This window comes from Onychostoma macrolepis, chromosome 15 (assembly GCF_012432095.1).
Source record: "Onychostoma macrolepis isolate SWU-2019 chromosome 15, ASM1243209v1, whole genome shotgun sequence".
NCBI classification, from domain to species: domain Eukaryota; kingdom Metazoa; phylum Chordata; class Actinopteri; order Cypriniformes; family Cyprinidae; genus Onychostoma; species Onychostoma macrolepis.
Window position 1 is genome coordinate 3,615,206 of NC_081169.1, and position 19,276 is coordinate 3,634,481.

General features: G+C 37.5%; 1 protein-coding gene and 1 long non-coding RNA gene across 2 annotated transcripts; one reads left to right on the forward strand and one right to left on the reverse strand.

The window, feature by feature from the left end:
* The first annotated feature begins 11,124 nt into the window (after positions 1–11,124).
* On the forward strand, positions 11,125–13,820 carry LOC131521000 (uncharacterized). Its single transcript, XR_009266172.1, has 4 exons — positions 11,125–11,287; positions 13,274–13,369; positions 13,493–13,537; positions 13,685–13,820. It is a non-coding gene; the product is annotated as an uncharacterized LOC131521000 (long non-coding RNA).
* A 3,078-nt stretch (positions 13,821–16,898) lies between these two features.
* On the reverse strand, positions 16,899–18,319 carry LOC131520751 (P2Y purinoceptor 14-like). The gene has a single exon (XM_058745214.1). The coding sequence runs from the start codon at positions 18,317–18,319 to the stop codon at positions 17,276–17,278; it is 1,044 nt and encodes a 347-aa protein (XP_058601197.1). The 3' UTR covers positions 16,899–17,275.
* Between the last annotated feature and the right edge of the window lie 957 nt (positions 18,320–19,276).

The following is a 19,276-nucleotide window of genomic DNA, read 5'->3' on the forward strand; positions in this document are numbered from 1 at the left end:
TGCACTGCACTTCATAGTCAAAACACTAACAGTACACATCACTGTAAGTCAATATAAAGCAATAAGTCAAATATAAAAGCTATACATACATCTTTAAGTCTCTTAAGAACACGTGTACTTACTATGTGTATATATATAATATACTATGTGTATATTATAGAAATATGTATGTATAATGTATATTGTGTACAACTGTATATTGTTTATTGTATACTGTGCAAATGTGTATATTGTGTAAAGTGTGTATATTGTTGTATATTCTTGTCTATGTATATTGTAAAAATTATTTTTTTTTTTTTTTATATCTTGTTGCTTGTACTGCCATGGCACAGAGTCTGCACCTAAGAATTTCACCATTGGTACACTTGTGTACATGATGTGTGACAATAAAGAGATTTGATTTGATTTGATTTTGATTCTGTGAGGGTCATTTCAAGCCTTGCTTTAGAGCATTTGTACTCTTCCACAAGGCTTGAGATTGGTAGAGAGAGGGCTCCATTGCCGTACAGTCCTATACTGCTGAGGCATCTGGGTAGTCCAAGCCACTTTCTCACCTGCACATTCACCAATCGCTCCAGTCGATTGGCGTGGGATAGGGTGACCTCATAGATGGAAATTGGCCACATGAGGCGGGGCAGCAGTCCGAACTGAAGGCACCAGAGCTTCAGCTTTCCTGGGAGAGAAGTGCTGTTGATCTGCTTCAGGCCACTAATGGTATCCTGCTTTAGTTGTTCCACCTGTTCGGCGTCTTTAAGATCTGTGTTGTACCACCGACCAAGGCTTTTTATGGGCTTCTCCAGGATAGTTGGCTATTCCGCCATTAATGAGGAACCTATCATTTACAATCTGGCCCTTAACAATGGAGATACTGTGGGATTTGCTGGGTTTAATCTTCATTCGTGCCCATTTGATGTTTCCCTGGAGTTTATACAGCAGGTGTTTGGTGCATGCGTTATGCCGAGTTCACACTGCACGATTTTTCACTCACCGACAGGTTTTGATAAATCGCAGACAAATGCCCGAAATCGGAGGCAAATCGGAGCTCATTCACGCGAGTGACAATCGCGCAGTGTGAATTATCAAAGAGGCGATCTGAGGGAATTGCCGACACGTCGCAGACGCCCGCGAAATATTTGGCATGCTAAATATCTGGAGCTGTCGGCGATTCACAATCCTGCTGTGTGCAATGATTTCTGACTGAAAACTACATCGGCGATGACATTCAGCCAATGAGAGACAAAGATACAGGGCAGAGGGAAGTTCGGTGAGAAGTTATAGACCATATCAGTATTTTAATATGTACAATTATATCATACAGAAATAAGCACAAACGCTTGAACAGCCGCAACATGAGCATAACAGTTACTGCAAAATTATTATTTACCACTCTTTGCAGAGCACAATCCCTGTTCCCTGCATCTCCCTCCTGCATAATCTGTTTTTGTTTTTGTAGCTGGAAATCAGCGCACAGACCATTTGCGGGCTATATTTTTTTTAAATAGTTCCAGTCTAGCTTGAGAACAACGGGCTGACGCACGCAGGTTCTCGCATTATTTCCTTATCACTTCTCGTGTGTGTTTTGTTGTGAAACGTAGTTTGCGGATCAGACAGAGTTGTCGGAGATTCTTCCTATTGTGAAATCGTGCAATGTGAAAGCCTGTCGCCGATCCATCGTGCAATGTGAACACAGCAGCGACTGAATGCTACCCCAGATAGTCACGCAGTGTGAAAACAACAGCGATCCGACGAGTTTGAAAATTGTGCAGTGTGAACTCGGCATTAGTCGTTGTTATGGTCGTCATGTCATCCATATACGCCCTGATTGGAGGAAGCCGCAGCCCACTCTTCAGACGTTCCCCTCCAACCACCCATCAAGATGCCCGAATTATTAACACCATTGCCATGGTGAAGGCCAGTGGGGAGATGGTGCAGCCCGCCATTATGCCTATCTCCAAGTGCTGCCAGGCAGTTGTACTATCCTGAGTTGTAACGCAGAACTGAAGGTCCTAGAAATAGGCTTTGACCAGCCTTGTGATGCCCTCTGGGACTTGGAAGAAGTTGAAGGCTGCCCACAGCACCTCATGAGGCACTGACCCAAATGCATTGGCAAGGTCTAAGAAAACCACGTGCAAGTCTTTCTTTTCCTTCTTGGCCGTTTGTACCTGGTGCCAGATAACATTTGCGTGTTCTAAGCATCCTGAGAAACCACTTATCCCTGCCTTCTGCACTGCTGTGTCAACATAATTGTTCTTTTGCAGAAATGCTGAGAGCATTTGGGCCACAACACTGAAGAAAAGTTTTCCTTCCACATTCAGTAAGCTGATCTGGCGGAATTGGTGGATGGTTGAGGAGTTCTTCTCCTTGGGAATCAGGATCCCTCCTGCCCTTCTCCATGCCTTAGGTATGATGCCTTTTTCCCATGTCACCTTCATTAGCTTCCAGAGGACCTTCAATACGCCTGGTGTGTTCTTATAGAGCCTACACTCAAAAAAATGATTCGGTCTAAATTGACATTTTATGTAATTCAATTGCATTACAATTTTCCATCCATTTAGATTACATAGTTTTAACATAAAGAAATCAATAAACTTAATGCGATTCATATGCATCAGTCATACGTGAATGAAACAGGTAAGATTTATGTAATAATTCACAGTAAAGTCTCCACACTGCTCAGTGTTCATGTGTTCCCACACTACAGAGTGTTCAAGTAGAATTGAAGCAGTGCTGAAGTTAAGAAGATAATTATGTGATGATTGATCATTAATGATGAACAGCTGCTGTTATCAAGAAGAATCACGGAAGGAAAGAGAAACACAAGAACTACAGCTGACTTCAGCCACAGACGAAGATGAAATCAACTGAAAAAAAAGACATTAAATCTCTCAAGATCTGATTAAACAGCTTCACAAACAGCATCAGATTGACCAGATTGACTTTATTTCTGTCAGACTTCTAGAGAAGCTCTTATTGAGAATTAACAGAGGTTTAGATGCTTTATTGTTTTGTTTGAAATCACCATCAAAGAGACCAGTGTTTCCTTTTGTTGGGCTCTGGGCTCTTGACACTTTGGTGTTGCTATTACACTGGTTGCTTTAATTGTGTGTTTATATAAAACACACTTAGTTTAGCCAGTGAAACAAAGAAAAAAATAGAGTTGGGGGGCAGATGGTCTACCGACCTAGTTTCAAGTCCAATGTCTTACGAATATGTGTGGATTTGTTTTATAGCTTTTATAGTAGCACTGTAAAAGATAATTTGAATAATTTACAAATCACTTTGTGCACAAAAAGTTTTCATCTGCAGCAATACAAAGACCACAGACATCAAGAATCAGCGTATGAATCTCAACAATGGTGACAGTCAAGAAAATGCTTCATGTTGCAATGCATGCTGGGCAACACCATAGTACAAGACTCTCCCATGTATCCCAGCATGCATTGCAGCATGAATAAACAATGCAGCTGGATTGTCTGATTATTTTCTTTTATTCTTACTATTTTATTTTACGTTTGCTGTTTTAGTTGTGACTTTTAGTAGCTTGTTTTGTGATGTTCAGAGTTTTATCTGAATATTTTGTTGACTGTCACCATTGTTGAGATTCATACACTGATTCTTGATGTCTGTGGTCTTTGAATTGCTACAGATGAAAACATTGTGTGCACAAAGTGATTTTTAAATTATTCAAATGATCTGATATTTACAATACTGCAAGATCTAAAGCTACAAAAAAAAAATAACTAAAGCGCTATGACAGCTATATAATCAGACATTGGACTTGAAATGAGATCGGTGGATCATCTACCCACAACTCTTTTTTTCCTTGGCTTTGCTGGCTAAGCTAAGTGTGTCTTATAGAAACACAGTTAAAGCAACCAATACAATAGTAACACCAAAGTATCAAGGGTCAAGAGCCCAACAAAAGGAAACACTGGTCTCTTTGATGGTGATTTCAAACAAAACAATAAAGCATCTAAACCTCTGTTAATTCTCAATAAGAGCTTCTCTAGAAGTCTGACAGAAATAAAGTCAATCTGGTCAGTCTGATGCTGTTTAATCAGATCTTGAGAGATTTAATGTCTTCTTTTTTTCAGTTGATTTCATCTTCGTCTGTGGCTGAAGTCAGTTGTAGTTCTTGTATTTCTCTTTCCTTTGGTGATTCTTCTTGATAACAGCAGCTGTTCATCATTAAAGATCAATCATCACATAATTATCTTCTTAACTCCAGCACTGCTTCAATGTTACTTGAACACTCTGTAGTGTGGAAACACATGAACACTGAGCAGTGTGGGGACTTTGCTGTGAATTATTACATAAATCTTACCTGTTTCATTCACGTATGACTGATGCATATGAATCACATTAAGTTCATTGATTTGTTTATGTTAAAACTATGTAATTTAAATGAATGGAAAATTGTAATGCAATTGAATTACATAAAATGTCAATTTAGACTGAATCATTTTTTTGAGTGTATATGGAACACCGTTAGGCCCAGGGGCTGATGCTGTTCTTGCCCGCTTTACTGTGTTCTCAACTTCGCTCCATGTTAGGGGTCTCGTGTCCAACTGCTGCTCAGGTGGTTGAATTGGTGGCATGTCATCGGGGATGGTGGCTGGCACATGCCTCTTATTGTCGGAGTAGGTCTTTCTCAGGTACTCCTCCAGTTCCCTAACAGGTACTTTGAGAGTCCCGGTTTTCTCCTTGACAAAGAGGTCTTTGGTGAACCTATAGGGATCTCTATAGAAGGCAGTCCTTGTTCGCTCTTTCTTCTTATGTTGCTTTCTCAAGCATTCTGCTCTTCGTAGCGTTGCAAGGCGCCGCTTGCTGTCGTCCTGCAACACCTCAATTCCTTCCCTTTCCACTTCCGTGGCCTTCTTCCACTGTCTTCTCAGGCATCTTCTCTCTTTCACAAGTCGATTAATCTCTTGCTGCCTCCTGGACTTAAGATGGGCTGAAGGTTCCTTCTGAGTACTGTGGTCCCTGCGTTTCACTCCGAAACTCTCTGTGCCGTAGCTGTAGATGATCACTCCTATCTTCTCCAAATTTCTTTCGACACCTCCTTTCAGACCTTCTAGTAGATGGACGAGGTCTGTGTTGATGGCTCTCCACTCCTATTTCTGGCAGGATTTGGGCCACAGAATTTGAGGCTTTCGTCCATCCATTTTTCTCTCTACCACTGGCTGTGTCTGGATAGGGACTGGCCTCATGTCCGTTGGTGGAGCTGTGCCTAACAGAGCTTCGCCTGCTATTAATAGCAATTCATCAAAAAATAAAAACTGAAAAACAATGTATTTAAATAACTATTTATAACGTGACAAATCACATCTTGTACAACAATAAAGACCATCAGTTTGTTTAATGTGAATTCTACTTACTTCATTTTAGGCTCATATTAGTTTTGCAGCCTTCCTGTTGCCAATGACATCACACCACCCCTCGCTGCCTTTGCTCTGAAAAGATTGATTTCAAAAGCACGACAAAAATGCGTTAGTATGAATTTTAAATAAGACAGTGAGGAGCAAATAACAGTGTAAAATGTTAACTAAAGTTAACAAAACAGCCATTATAAATGGTCCTCAGCCCCTTTGTTCACCGCTTCGGCGGATTTAGTAAACTTGATCAGCATCACATGGATATTCTAGATGAAAATGACAAAGCGGATAATAAATAACGATTAACAAAAAGTTTAAACGTGTTGTAATACAGGGAATGTGTGTTTGCTTTACCTTGCTTCAGATCTGTGGCGCGAGTGACGGTTAGAGATGAGAAAGATGGTCTGTCGGCCGTCTCTCTACACTGCACTGTAAAACCCAACAAGTTAGGGTAACTCAAACCGTTTGAGTAAACCAATTCCCCTTGGCTGAAACCATGTACGTTTTAAAACTTGCAGTCAGTGATGGGAATAACGGCGTTATAAATAAACGGCGTTACTAACCGCGTTATTTTTTTCAGTAACGAGTAATCAAACGAATTACTGTTTCCCCCGTTACAACGCCGTTACCGTTACTGACAATAAAATGTGGCGTTACTATATTATATTATTAGAATTAAATTTTTCAGTTCATCTGAATGGATGCACAGTGTAGCTGTATTTGACGTACCATAAACTAGTATGAAGGCGCACAACTCGCCGTCGCTTTCTCTCACATTCACGCACGCAAAGAAAGATACAGAGCAAGAGTCTTTCATAACATGCAGAATTGACGCACTACATGTAAACGATATTCTTTGTTGTATTTTCCTGTCAAAATAACGGAGTTCCTTTGGAATTCTTCAGCTTTTAAGAACTGCCGGTTTCTCTGGTAGTGGGCGGAACTAATGCACTAACGACAATCTCATTGGCTGGCGCTCACCTATTATCGTCCCTGTTTTGATTTCAGCAAATCAATTCGAGCGAACGCAGACAACGTGATTAATATTCATGAACGCAGCAGCTCATTAATGCTTAGTGTGTTTATTGATGACAAATATGAATTCATACTTGGTTATTCTAATTACTAAAGTTCTATCATCTTATAATATTAAATTATCATATTATATTATAATGCTTGACTGACTGATACTAAGTGTCAGTAGATAAATAGTGTAGATTAATGTACAATGTTTTATAATAATAATTTATTCTTTTTAGTGTCCATTTCATTAATTTAACATATTTAATATTGGGGGCATCCTAAGTTATTTGACATTTGAACATTTTTTTTTAAAGTAACGCAATAGTTACTTTCCCTGGTAATTAGTTACTTTTATAATGATGTAACTCGGTTACTAACTCAGTTACTATTTGTGAGAAGTAACTAGTAACTATAACTAATTACTTTTTTAAAGTAACGTGCCCAACACTGCTTGCAGTTAAGTAATTAAGTGATTAATTAAGTGCTAATTGGGCATTAGTGATGAACACCTGCTGTTAACAAACAGAATCACTGAAGAAAAGAGAAACACAAGAACTACTTCAACTGACATCAGCCATAGCCTTAGATGAAATCAACTGAAATAAAATACACGAAATCTCTCAAAATCTGATTAAACAACCCCATAAACAGCATCACCAGCTCCACTTATTAATAACCAGACTGACTTTATTTCTGTCAGACATCTACAGAAGATCTTATTGAGAATTAGGTAAGGTTTAGATGCTGATTTATTGTTTCATTTGAAGTAACCATGTTAGAGATCAGTGTCTGCTTTAAGTTGGGCTCTTGACCCTTGACTTCTGTGTTAGTTGTTTTTTTCTTTTTCTTTTCTCTGGCTGTTGTAACCGTGTGTTTCTCGAACATATTTGTTACAACTCAAAAGCCCAGAGGAAATGATCAGTAGTTGGTTGCTATTTATAGTGATCTCATTGAGAGTCTAATCTCTGATTAAATGGATGTTGTATTGATTATAGCAAAAGTGATTCTAAGGCTGAGCGCGCGTTTTTCACGCATCACCGGAAACACGGCATGCCGCAATCTATGACGAAACCGGCGAGAGCCAATGAGCGTTTGATATCGCTGCCGTAAAACTTCTTATAAAACTTCTTAACGGCAGATTTTGAATCTGTTACTATAGCTACAGAGGAAGGAGATACATATCATTTATGAATGGTTTGAATTTGTATCTGTTCCTCACACAAAGCATCACATGGATACCGAAGATTTGAATAAAAATAAAATACTTTTATGATCATTTTATTTAATGCTAGTGAATGACAGCATATTAATAAATGTATGTGCCCCATGTTAAAACCAAATTAATATTGCATAAGTTAAATGTTCTCTCTCTCTCTCTCTCTCTCTCTCTCTCTCTCTATATATATATATATATATATATATATATATATATATACAGTGGGTACGGAAAGTATTCAGACCACCTTCACTCTTTGTTATATTTCAGCAATTTGCTAAAATCATTTAAGTTCATTTTTTTTTCCTCATTAATGTACACACAGCACCCCATATTGACAGAAAAACACAGAATTGTTGACATTTTTGCTGATTTATTAAAAAAGAAAAACTGAAATATCACATGGTCCTAAGTATTCAGACCCTTTGCTCAGTATTTAGTAGAAGCACCCTTTTGATCTAATACAGCCATGAGTCTTTTTGGGAAAGATGCAACAAGTTTTTTGGGGATCCTCTGCCATTCCTCCTTGCAGATCCTCTCCAGTTCTGTCAGGTTGGATGGTAAACGTTGGTGGACAGCCATTTTTAGGTCTCTCCAGAGATGCTCAATTGGGTTTAAGTCAGGGCTCTGGCTGGGCCATTCAATAACAGTCACGGAGTTGTTGTGAAGCCATTCCTTCGTTATTTTAGCTGTGTGCTTAGGGTCATTGTCTTGTTGGAAGGTAAACCTTCGGCCCAGTCTGAGGTCCTGAGCACTCTGGAGAAGGTTTTTGTCCAGGATATCCCTGTACTTGGCCGCATTCATCTTTCCCTCGATTGCAACCAGACATCCTGTCCCTGCAGCTGAAAAACACCCCCACAGCATGATGCTGCCACCACCATGCTTCACTGTTGGGACTGTATTGGCCGGGTGATGAGCAGTGCCTGGTTTTCTCCACACATATCGCTTAGAATTAAGCCCAAAAAGTTCTATCTTGGTCTCATCAGACCAGAAAATCTTATTCAGGTGTTTTTTAGCAAACTCCATGCGGGCTTTCATGTGTCTTGCACTGAGGAGAGGCTTCCGTCGGGCCACTCTGCCATAAAGCCCCGACTGGTGGAGGGCTGCAGTGATGGTTGACTTTCTACAACTTTCTCCCATCTCCCGACTGCATCTCTGGAGCTCAGCCACAGTGATCTTTGGGTTCTTCTTTACCTCTCTCACCAAGGCTCTTCTCCCCCGATAGCTAAGTTTGGCTGGACGGCCAGCTCTAGGAAGGGTTCTGGTCGTCCCAAACATCTTCCATTTAAGGATTATGGAGGCCACTGTGCTCTTAGGAACCTTAAGTGCAGCAGAAATTTTTTTGTAACCTTGGCCAGATCTGTGCCTTGCCACAATTCTGTCTTTGAGCTCTTCAGGCAGTTCCTTTGACCTCATGATTCTCATTTGCTCTGACATGCACTGTGAGCTGTAAGGTCTTATATAGACAGGTGTGTGGCTTTCCTAATCAAGTCCAATCAGTATAATCAAACACAGCTGTACTCAAATGAAGGTGCAGAACCATCTCAAGGATGATCAAAAGAAATGGACAGCACCTGAGTTAAATATATGAGTGTCACAGCAAAGGGTCTGAATACTTAGGACCATGTGATATTTCAGTTTTTCTTTTTTAATAAATCTGCAAAAATGTCAACAATTCTGTGTTTTTCTGTCAATATGGGGTGCTGTGTGTAAATTAATGAGGGAAAAAAATGAACTTAAATTATTTTAGCAAATAGCTGCAATATAACAAAGAGTGAAAAATTTAAGGGGGTCTGAATACTTTCCGTACCCACTGTATATGTGTGTGTGTGTGTGTGTGTGTGTGTAAAGATTCTAAAATTAGATATTTGTATTGAGAATAATATATAACATAAAATATAATTTAATTTAATGCAGTTGACTGATTTATTTATTTGCTTAATTTTGAAATTATATGTTTCATTCTGGTTTGACTTGCCATTTCAAAGATTAAATTTAAATAATACTACACTTCATTAAAATATCTGTAATATGTTTATTGCAATATTATTCCATCACTGCCACACATGGCCCAGCTCTGGCTGAAAGGGTACATTGCCTACAGGAGGCCAGCTTGAGCAAGTATAGGTCTCTGCAGCGAAGTAATGGGAGTTACCAGATCGGGGCGTTTTTTGACCATGTTACTTGATTGGCTGATGTCATAGTGACGGTAGATTTAGGGGTGGGGTTAGGTCAGGGGGATCATTTTGATTGCATGATTTAGAAACACCCAGCAGCTTGAAAATGCCTAGCAATTCAGAAACACCCACTTTTGCTCTGCAGAGACCTCAATCTCAGCTTGAGGCCACATTTGGGCCAAGATCGCTTGCTATGTGGGAAGGACCACATTGTTCATGATGGAACATCACTCTTAGGGCAACCTATACATTGTCTTTTGAATAACTAAAATACAGATTGTCACTTTCTATGGTGAGAAGTTCAGTTTACTTGTCTCATATCACAAATGCTATAAAGTCCTACTGCAGTCAGTATATATGCTATTAAATAAAAGTATGTAGACAAATTTTTTAACTTGCATGCAATTATGGCAGTATTTTTAATAAGTGTTATGGTGGACAGAGGATTAACAGGCTGTGTAACACTAAAGGGCCAAATACAGAAAATACCATACAGTAGTTGTACAAATGGTGTTTCTAAAGGAAAGATCATGGATTTGTTAAAATACAAAAGGGTGCTTATTGGTCATGTATAACCGCACAAGTAGCCAAACGTACACACACACACACGCGCGTACGTCTGGTTTGCTATCCTTGTGGGGACTCTCCATAGGCGTAATGCTTTTTCTAATGTACAGACCGTATATTCTATCACCCTACACCAACCCTACACCTAAACCTACCCCTTACAGGAAACTTTCTGCATTTTTAGATTTTCAAAAAACTTAATTCTGTGTGATTTATTAGCTTGTTTACCCGTGGGGACCTCAATTTAGGTCCCCACCGTGACACGAGTCCCCATGAGTCTGTGTGTATTCAGGTTTAAATCCCCACCTGAATAGAAAAACAGGTACACACACACACACACACACGACTACCATGATTTTGCCAAGTAAGACCTGTTCCTAAATCAGCATATTTTTTTGATCCTGTCTGAAAACATAGTCCCTCTGGCCCTAAACCTAACTAAACCCTAAAATCAGAGGGAAATGACAGGTGGTGAACACTGAATAGCACAGATGCAATGTGAAATCACCATTTGATCAATTAATTAAATTTAACAGCCTACAAATAAAAATACATATTTGTAATCTTTAATTAAGTTATTTTAATTAAGTTAACAATCTTTTTTTTTTTCCATAGTTGCAACGCTATTTGTTGTCGCTCAGTGTTGCTTTGAGCTGATTGGTTAAGCTGACTGTCACTCAGGAATCTGGCCAATGACTAGCGAGCGCGCCATTTTCCCGGTCAAATTTGAATGTACACTTTCACAGCAGTGTCTGTCTGTCAGTGTGCCGCTGCTGCGGTCGCTCCTCTAGTAATGGCTTTTATATGCATTATCTGAGTGTTAAATTCATATTTTGAGTGAGTTTGTGTTGTGGGATGACGATTGAGAACGAATAAACGCGAATATGGACACTTCTACCAGCAGCTAACAGACAAGCAAACTGCAAAAGGTAAGTACCTTTTATTAATGTATAGCCTAATGTTTTATAGTTACATCAAGATTGAAGTGAGATGCTAATCGCAATTACATATCATGTCCTACCAGTTAATGTGTATTACTTTAGTATGAGCTAATACTGTTAGCTAGGGCTGGGCGATATATGACCACACAGTAAAACCTCCAGTGCTAAATCAACACTCCCAGTGTATATATAATCCACACTCAGAGTGTTAAAAAAGTAACACTGAAGCAGTGTTAAAGTTAATGAGATAATTAGTTTAGTAATTGAGTGATGATTGAACATTAATGAAGAACACCTGCTGTTAACAAACTGAATCACTGAAAGAAAGAGAAAAAAACAGAAAAAAAAGAGACGAGACGAGCAGAAATACAAGAACTACAACTGACTTCAGCCACAGCCTTCGTTGAAATCAACACAAGATAAAAGAAGACATTAAATCTCTCAAGATCTCAGCAGAGGATGATTAAACAACTCCATAAACAGCATTACCAGCTTCACACGTTACTAACCAGATTGACTTTAGATGTTGATGCTTTAGTTTTGTTTTTTATTTTTATAAAATTATAATTTATAATTTTTTTGGCTGCCATAATTGTGTGTTTGTTTAGACCTGTTAGTTATGGCAAAAAAGAAAAAAAGCCAAGAGAAAATGAGATCAGGGCTGGTTACTTTTCGATAAAGTTGTAATCAGCGCATAGTGGCTTAAGTAACTGATGTAATTTGGAGTATAGTCACTGGTAGATTTATTAGTTAACTTTGTTATTGAGGTTATGATATACATAGTCTAACATCTGACAGTTTTAATATTAATCTGAAAAACTTTTGAAACTTATTCTGCACTGAAAGTTTTGCTTTTCTTCATCAAACAGACTTCAAGAATCAGCATATGAATCTCAACAATGGTGACAATCAACATAAAGCTCCATGTTGCAGTGCATTCTGGGAGCACCAATCAAAACTCATCCATGGCTCCCAGCATGCAATGCGACATGAATAAATTATGCAGCTGTCTTAGTATTTTCTTTTATTCTTTTGTTTTGCTATTTTGTTGTGACTTTTAGCAGCGTGTTTTGTGATGTTCACAGAGGATCTTTTTATCTGAATTTGTTGATTGTTACCATTGTTGAGATTCTTACGCTGAGTCTTGATGTCTGTATGATAATGCAGTCTTAAGCTTCTAGTGCCGATTTACTTTTGAAAGTCTTTCAGATTAATCTTAAAACTGATGGCTCAAGCTCTATATTATATGTGAACAAAGCCAAAAATTTTAATCAATCGATGATGATGCTATGAATGAAATCAGTTATGGAAATCACTAAATGCTGGTGACCTCTTTATGAAAGTCCAACCATCAACACCCGAATGACATAACATGTCTAAACAAACATGCAGTTATGGCAGCCAAAGTAATTGTATTGTTTTAAGTCACGGGTCAAGAGCCCAACTAAAGCAAACACTGACCTCGATAATGGTAATTCAAACGAAACTAAAACATCAACATCTAAAGTCAATCTGGTTAGTAACGTGTGAAGCTGGTGATGCTCTTTATGGAGTTGTTTAATCATCCTCTGCTGAGATCTTGAGAGATTTAATGTCTTATTTTATCTTGTGTTGACTTCATCAAAGGCTGTGGCTGAATTCAGTTGTAGTTGTATTTCTGCTCGTCTCGTCTCTTTTTTTCTTTGTTAACAGCAGGTGTTCTTCATTAATGCTCAATCATCACTCAATTACTACACTAATTATCTCATTAGCTTTAACACTGCTTCAGTGTTACTTTTTTAACACTCTGAGTGTGGATTATATATACACTGGGAGTGTTGATTTAACACTGGAGGTTTTACTGTGTATATTGTGAAATATGGTCATATCGCCCACCCATACTGTCAGCTAGCTTTAAGATCAAATCCATAAGAAAAAAGTGACAGCACTTTGAAATGAGTAACCTGAGAAAACTCATGTAAACTCATTTGACAGAGAGGACCTGAAAGCATGATCCTTGGACTCCTTGGAGAAGAATACTGTATGCAAAACAGGATTCTGGATCAGCTGTGAAGATTTTGTATGGAGCTGGTGAGTACATTTTTGCAAGCCCATGTCTCTGTCAGTAAACAGACAGTGTTTTATTAAACAAATGAATAATTGTGTGTGTGTGTGTGTGTGTGTGTGTGTGTGTGCTTCCCCCTCATGATCCAGAAGTTTTGGAAATGAAAATCTTCTACCATATGATCTTCAGAGGAAGTGAGTATTCATGTCTAACATTAATACATATTATATAAATCTATTTTAAATGAATTTTCACAGTATTTTTATTCCATGTTTTTAATTTGTTTTAATACCAGACAAAACAGGTGTCTTCTGACATAATCTTCTTTTCTTTTTCCCCAGCTAATCCAGCTGAGTACTGGCAATTTGGAGGACTGTTCTTTATCTGCTGTGTCTGTCACTTCTGGCCATGGACCATTTGTTGTATGTTTTGGTTTTACTTATTACACTAATATAGCTATTAGTTTTTAACTAACATATGTAGAATTAAAATACATATGTTTTTCTACATATATTACCAGAGCTACAGTGGTGCCTAAAATGATTAGAACACTATTTATTTTATACAAGTTAAAAAATGGTTTTCAGTCAGTTATTTCTATGTTTTGCTGTATAGTGTCAGTAGGAAATATCAGTTTACATTTCCAAGCATTCAATTTGCCCTTAATTGTAATTTTTTGAGATTTTTGTTTGCACAAGGAGTCTGACAACAGCCAGTGCTCCAAGATGCTTCAAGAAACCTACCTGCAAAGCTAAAAGTTTTAGTCACTTGTGTAAAAATTCTGTTAAATGAGGATGTTGTCAAAAATAATGCCATAAATAAATTTTCTTTTCTTTTATAACTGAATTAAATCAACATTTAGTGTGACCATCCTTTGCGTTTAACGCAGCTTTTGCTCTAGGTGCACTTGTGGTTAGTTTTTCAAGTAACTTTTCAGATATGTTTCTTGAAGCGTCTTGAAGACGTTGCCACAGTTCTTCTGGATTTAGTCTGTCTCAGTTTGTTCTGTTTCTTCATGTGATTCCAGACAGACTGATGATGATCAGATCAGATCTCTGTGTGGAGCACTGGCTGTCGTCAGACTCCTTGTGCAAACAAAAATCTCACTGGATTATTAAAATTAATGGCAAAATGAATGTTTGGAAATGTAAACTGATATTTCCTACTGAAACACTACAGCAAAAGATAGAAATAACTGACTTAAAACCATTTTTTAGCTGCTGAAAATACTAGTGTTCTAATCATTTTGGACACCACTGTACATGGAGCCCACAGGAGTCAGTAGACTATTGTGGATTAATAAAGATTTGCTGATAATTTATTCACCTCCATGTCATCCAAGATGTTCATGTCTTTCTTTTTTCTGTCGAAAAGAAATTAAGGTTTTTGAGGAAAACATTCCAGTTGACTCCCACTGAAGTCCACTATATAGAGAAAAATTATTTAATTTCTCAAAAACTTTAATTTCTTTTTGACTGAGTAAAGAAAGACGTGAACATCTTGGAATATTTATTCTGGAAGTGAACTTGTCCTTTAAGTTGAATATATTTAATTCAACATTTTTATGAAAGTGTTCTATGTTCTTCACCAGTACAGTATTTTAAATGTAATTGTGCTGTATTTCTTTTAAATTTTAATTTCTTACGGCATCTGTACAGACTTTGTATTTTGTCTTCTAAATAAAACTGAATTTTCCATCTTGAGCATGCTTTTACACTTTATTGAAGGCTTTTGATTGTAATAATTGGTAAAATAACAATGTTTCTTTTTTAATAAATCTGCAAAAATGTCAACAATTCTGGGATTTTCTGTCAATATGGGGTGCTATGTGTACATTAATGAGGAAAAAAAATGAACTTAAATGATTTTAGCAAATGGCTGCAATATAAAAAAGAGTGAAAACTTTAAGGAGGGTCTAAATACATTCCATACCCACTGTATACTGACTTCAAGCTATTGAATGGTATAGTATATGTTTTTCTGGTTTTCTTCGCTCCAATAATGTGTTTTGTAAACACAGAACTACAGCAGTCAGAGAAAAATGTATATTATCAAGTCAAGGGTGAAAAGCCCAACTAAAGCAAACACTGATCACAATGATGGTAACCTTTAAATGAAATTCAATAAAATATTAAAATAAACCTCTCTTAATTCTCAATAAGAACTTTTTTTTTATGACAGAAATAAAGTCAGACTGGTTAGTAATGAGTGAAGCTGGTAAAGCTGCTTGTGGAGTTGTTTAATCCTCTTCTGAGATCTTGAGAGATTTAATGTGTTTTATTTAATTTCAATTAATCTAAGGCTATGACTTTAAGTCAGTTGTAGTTGTTGTGTTTCTCTTTTTTCTGTTCTTGTTTCTCTTCAGTGATTCTGCTTGTTAAGAGCAGGTGTTCATCACTAATGCTCAATCATCACTTAATTAATAACTTAATTATCTCATTCACTTCAACACCGCTTCAGTGTTACTTTTAACTCTCTGTAGTGTGGACACATATGGACACCCAGCAGTGTTAATTTGACTCCGGGGATTTTGCTGCGCAGTTCTCATTCATTTTGTAATGTACAGAAAAGAATGTCTTGAATAGTCTTTAAAGTGTCACCATCATGGAATCAACTGAAAAATAAAAACACACACACACGATTCCACCATAATTGTGGTCAAGGTTTGCTTTAGTTTGTCTCTTGATCCTTTTAGTAATTCAAAGTAGTTTCCTTCTAAACAATTGCAATAGTGTTTCAAAACAAACATTTGTGCATTACTGAATCAAAAGCTTGAAGTCGCAGATTAGTTTATATTTTCTGCTTATAACTCATTTGAATAAACATTGTGAAATGGTCTCTCTTTTTGGTTTATTAACAGAATTTCAGCTATTATTGAAATACAAAAAAAAAAAACATAAAAAAAAATGCCACTATAATGCTTCAACATTGAGCAAGAAAATAAAGAAATAACTGCATTGGCTCAGGCTTTTAGACATGAACACTTATCATACGATCCTTACCAGTGGTGACAATAATTTTTCATACTGCAGTGCATGATGGGAGTTTTTACTATGGTGTTACTCTGCATGCATTTGGGCTGATTTTCACCATTGTTGAGATCCTTATGCTCGTTCTTGATGTCTGTGTGTCTAAGTAATACAGGGCTTCAAATGTGTATATAATATACACACAGATTTTAAATTGGTTTATTATAACTGTTAAGGCAACATTTTGCTTGTTGTAATTCCACAGAGTCGGAAATACAAAACCTAAACATGGTGTGAAAAAAGAAAAGTTATTTTGTATGTTATTGGGCCAGCTCATGATGATTATCTCATATATAAACAGTTAAGGACCACTCACTGTACAACACACGCATTTCTACAGAACAAAATCTAACACAAGAAGTCAAGGGTCAAGAGCCCAACTAAAGCAAACATTGATCTCCATGATGGTGGCAGTGTTTTAACCAATAAAACATCAACATCTGATCCTCTGTAATTCTCAGTAACAGCAGGTGTTTATCACTAATGCACAATCATCATTTAATTAGTAACTTAATTATCTCATTAACTTGAACTCTTTGAAGACTTGGGATTTGACTTGAGACTTGCTTGTGACTTGAAAAGAATGACGTGGTTCCTCCTCTGGTGAAATCAGTTCATCGGTGGAATAAACATATGGCAGGACTTTTATTTTCTGACCCCTGGACTTTACACCTTTGCTTTTCGCAACAATTATTTTTAGGAGTAAAAGATTTAAAATGAGATGAGGGTGAGAAAATTATGTCAGAATTTCTATTTATAGGTGAACTCTCCAGTTAAGGTTTTTTTTTTTTAAAACACCACTTTGTTGTGACCTTCTTCCGCTCCATCTCTTCATACTGCATTTTCACATACAAGGAAACCACAGCTAGGCATGTGGTTTCAAGTTAAAATATCTTTTCAATCTTACAAATGGCTAATGGTTGTTTTACTTTGTTGCTCAGTCTTTACAGATTGCTGATACTGAGCCCACTGCCTATTTGAAGGCCTCCTGTTTTTCCAGTTTACAAATGATATTTTCTGCAAAAGTGACTCTCTGAATGTCCTGCACATGAAAACGTAGATGACAGGATCCAGACACACATTAAGGGCAGACAGGAAGAGCATAGCTTCTTTGACCTGGAAGAGAATGAAGTGGTTGTAGGTGCTAAAATCATCCTTGTGGCTTTGGCTAAGTGTGTAGGGCACGCGACAAACGTGGTACGGAACAAAGCAGAAGACAAAGACAGCCAGCAAGCTAAAGATGCTTCGATTTGACCGCCGTCTCACCTTACTGCTGTTCTGCTGCACGCGTTTGTAAGAACGGTAAACATGACAAGCAATGGAGGTGTAGCAAAACACCATCAACAGGAACACCACCCAGAAGATTCCAACATTGAAGTGGGCTGAAACTTCATGCCAGCGCCGACCCAGGTCACTCTTCAGGGCCATGCAGGAGAAAACCTTAGGCATCGGCTGGTTGGTTAATATGGTGTTCGGCAGCATGAAGAACATCATGACGCCCCAAGTTAGCAGAGCGAGAGCCTTCGCTACCGAAACACGCTGCAGAAAGGAAGACATGCCAAAGGTGCTGTGTACGATTTTGAAGTAGCGTTCCAAGCTGATGAGGCTCATGAAGGTTATTCCTGTGTACATGCTGAGGTAGAAAAGCACAGCTGTGTAGCGGCAAACTATCAGCTTCAATTGCAAGCCGCCGTAACCGAGGTCACCCACTACACGCCACGGGTAGGTAAACAACATCAGAATGTCTGCCACCACCATGTTTTTTAGGTAAACTACTAAGGCTGAGGAGGTGGGAACCCTGAAGAAGATCCAAGCGGCGAGTCCATTGAGAATGAAGGCACAAGCACAGATGATGGTGTAGAGCACTGGCAGAACCTGATGTGTGAACACGCTGCTGACGTTTGTGCTGTTTTTTGGTTCTGTCTGTGTAGTATTGATGTAGTCCATGTCTAAAACGGAAAATGAAAGAACTTCTTTAGCTTTGATGATATCAGGAAATATTGTGACAATGATTCAATGTTGTAACTTCTACAAGACTTTTTTTTGCTGATGTTCAGAAATTAAAAGAGCCATTTATGCCACTTTCATCAAAAATCTACATCTTTGTATAGTCCTTGGACTTTTTATGCTTTTGTTTCTACTTCAGATTATCTCTGACGAAACTCTGACAATACAAATCTTGTGAAAAAGTCCACTTTATCAAACTTTCAAAAATTTATTTATTTTATACTTTAGAAAGAATATACTTCAGTGTGAATCGAATGTAATGTTTTCAGACTCACATTTACAAGAAAATTGCAATTACATGAACATATAGTATAGTTTAAATTTATATTAATGCAATTAGATGACCTTTAGAGTGTTTCCCACCCCCCGACCTGCTTAAGCAGTACTTAAATACATCTTTATGGCTTAGTTTCACAGACAGGGCTTAGACTAAGCCAGAATTAGGCCATAGTTCAATTAGGACATTTAAGTGATTTTTTATAAACATGACTTTGAAAAAAAAAAAAAAAAAAGAAAAAAAACATTACTGGTGTGCATCTTGGGAAAAATCAAGAGCACTGACATATTTTAAGATCAATCAGTGCAAGTTTATTTCAGTTGAATCAGCTCAGACTTCAAGTGAACTGACAAGCTCTTATGTCATTTCAATAGAAATTAGATCAAAGTATATGTCATGTATTTAAATATATTTTTAATTAATATACACACATATACTGTGCATTTATAATGTTGTAATGTTAAAGTTGCAGTTAGTACTTTTTCAAATAAATTAACTTTAAATTTAATATAGAATAACACAGTTTCGGTGCCGAGTCTATTTTTGCTGCACCGCTTATGCTGAAATAAAGTCACAGTGCATTGTTCTTGATCAAAAGTGATGTGTTTCGTGTTTCACAA

Coding starts and splice junctions, on each gene's coding strand:
- LOC131520751 (XM_058745214.1), bottom strand. CDS start 18,319: ATGGACTACATCAATACTACACAGACAGAACCAAAAAACAGCACAAAC.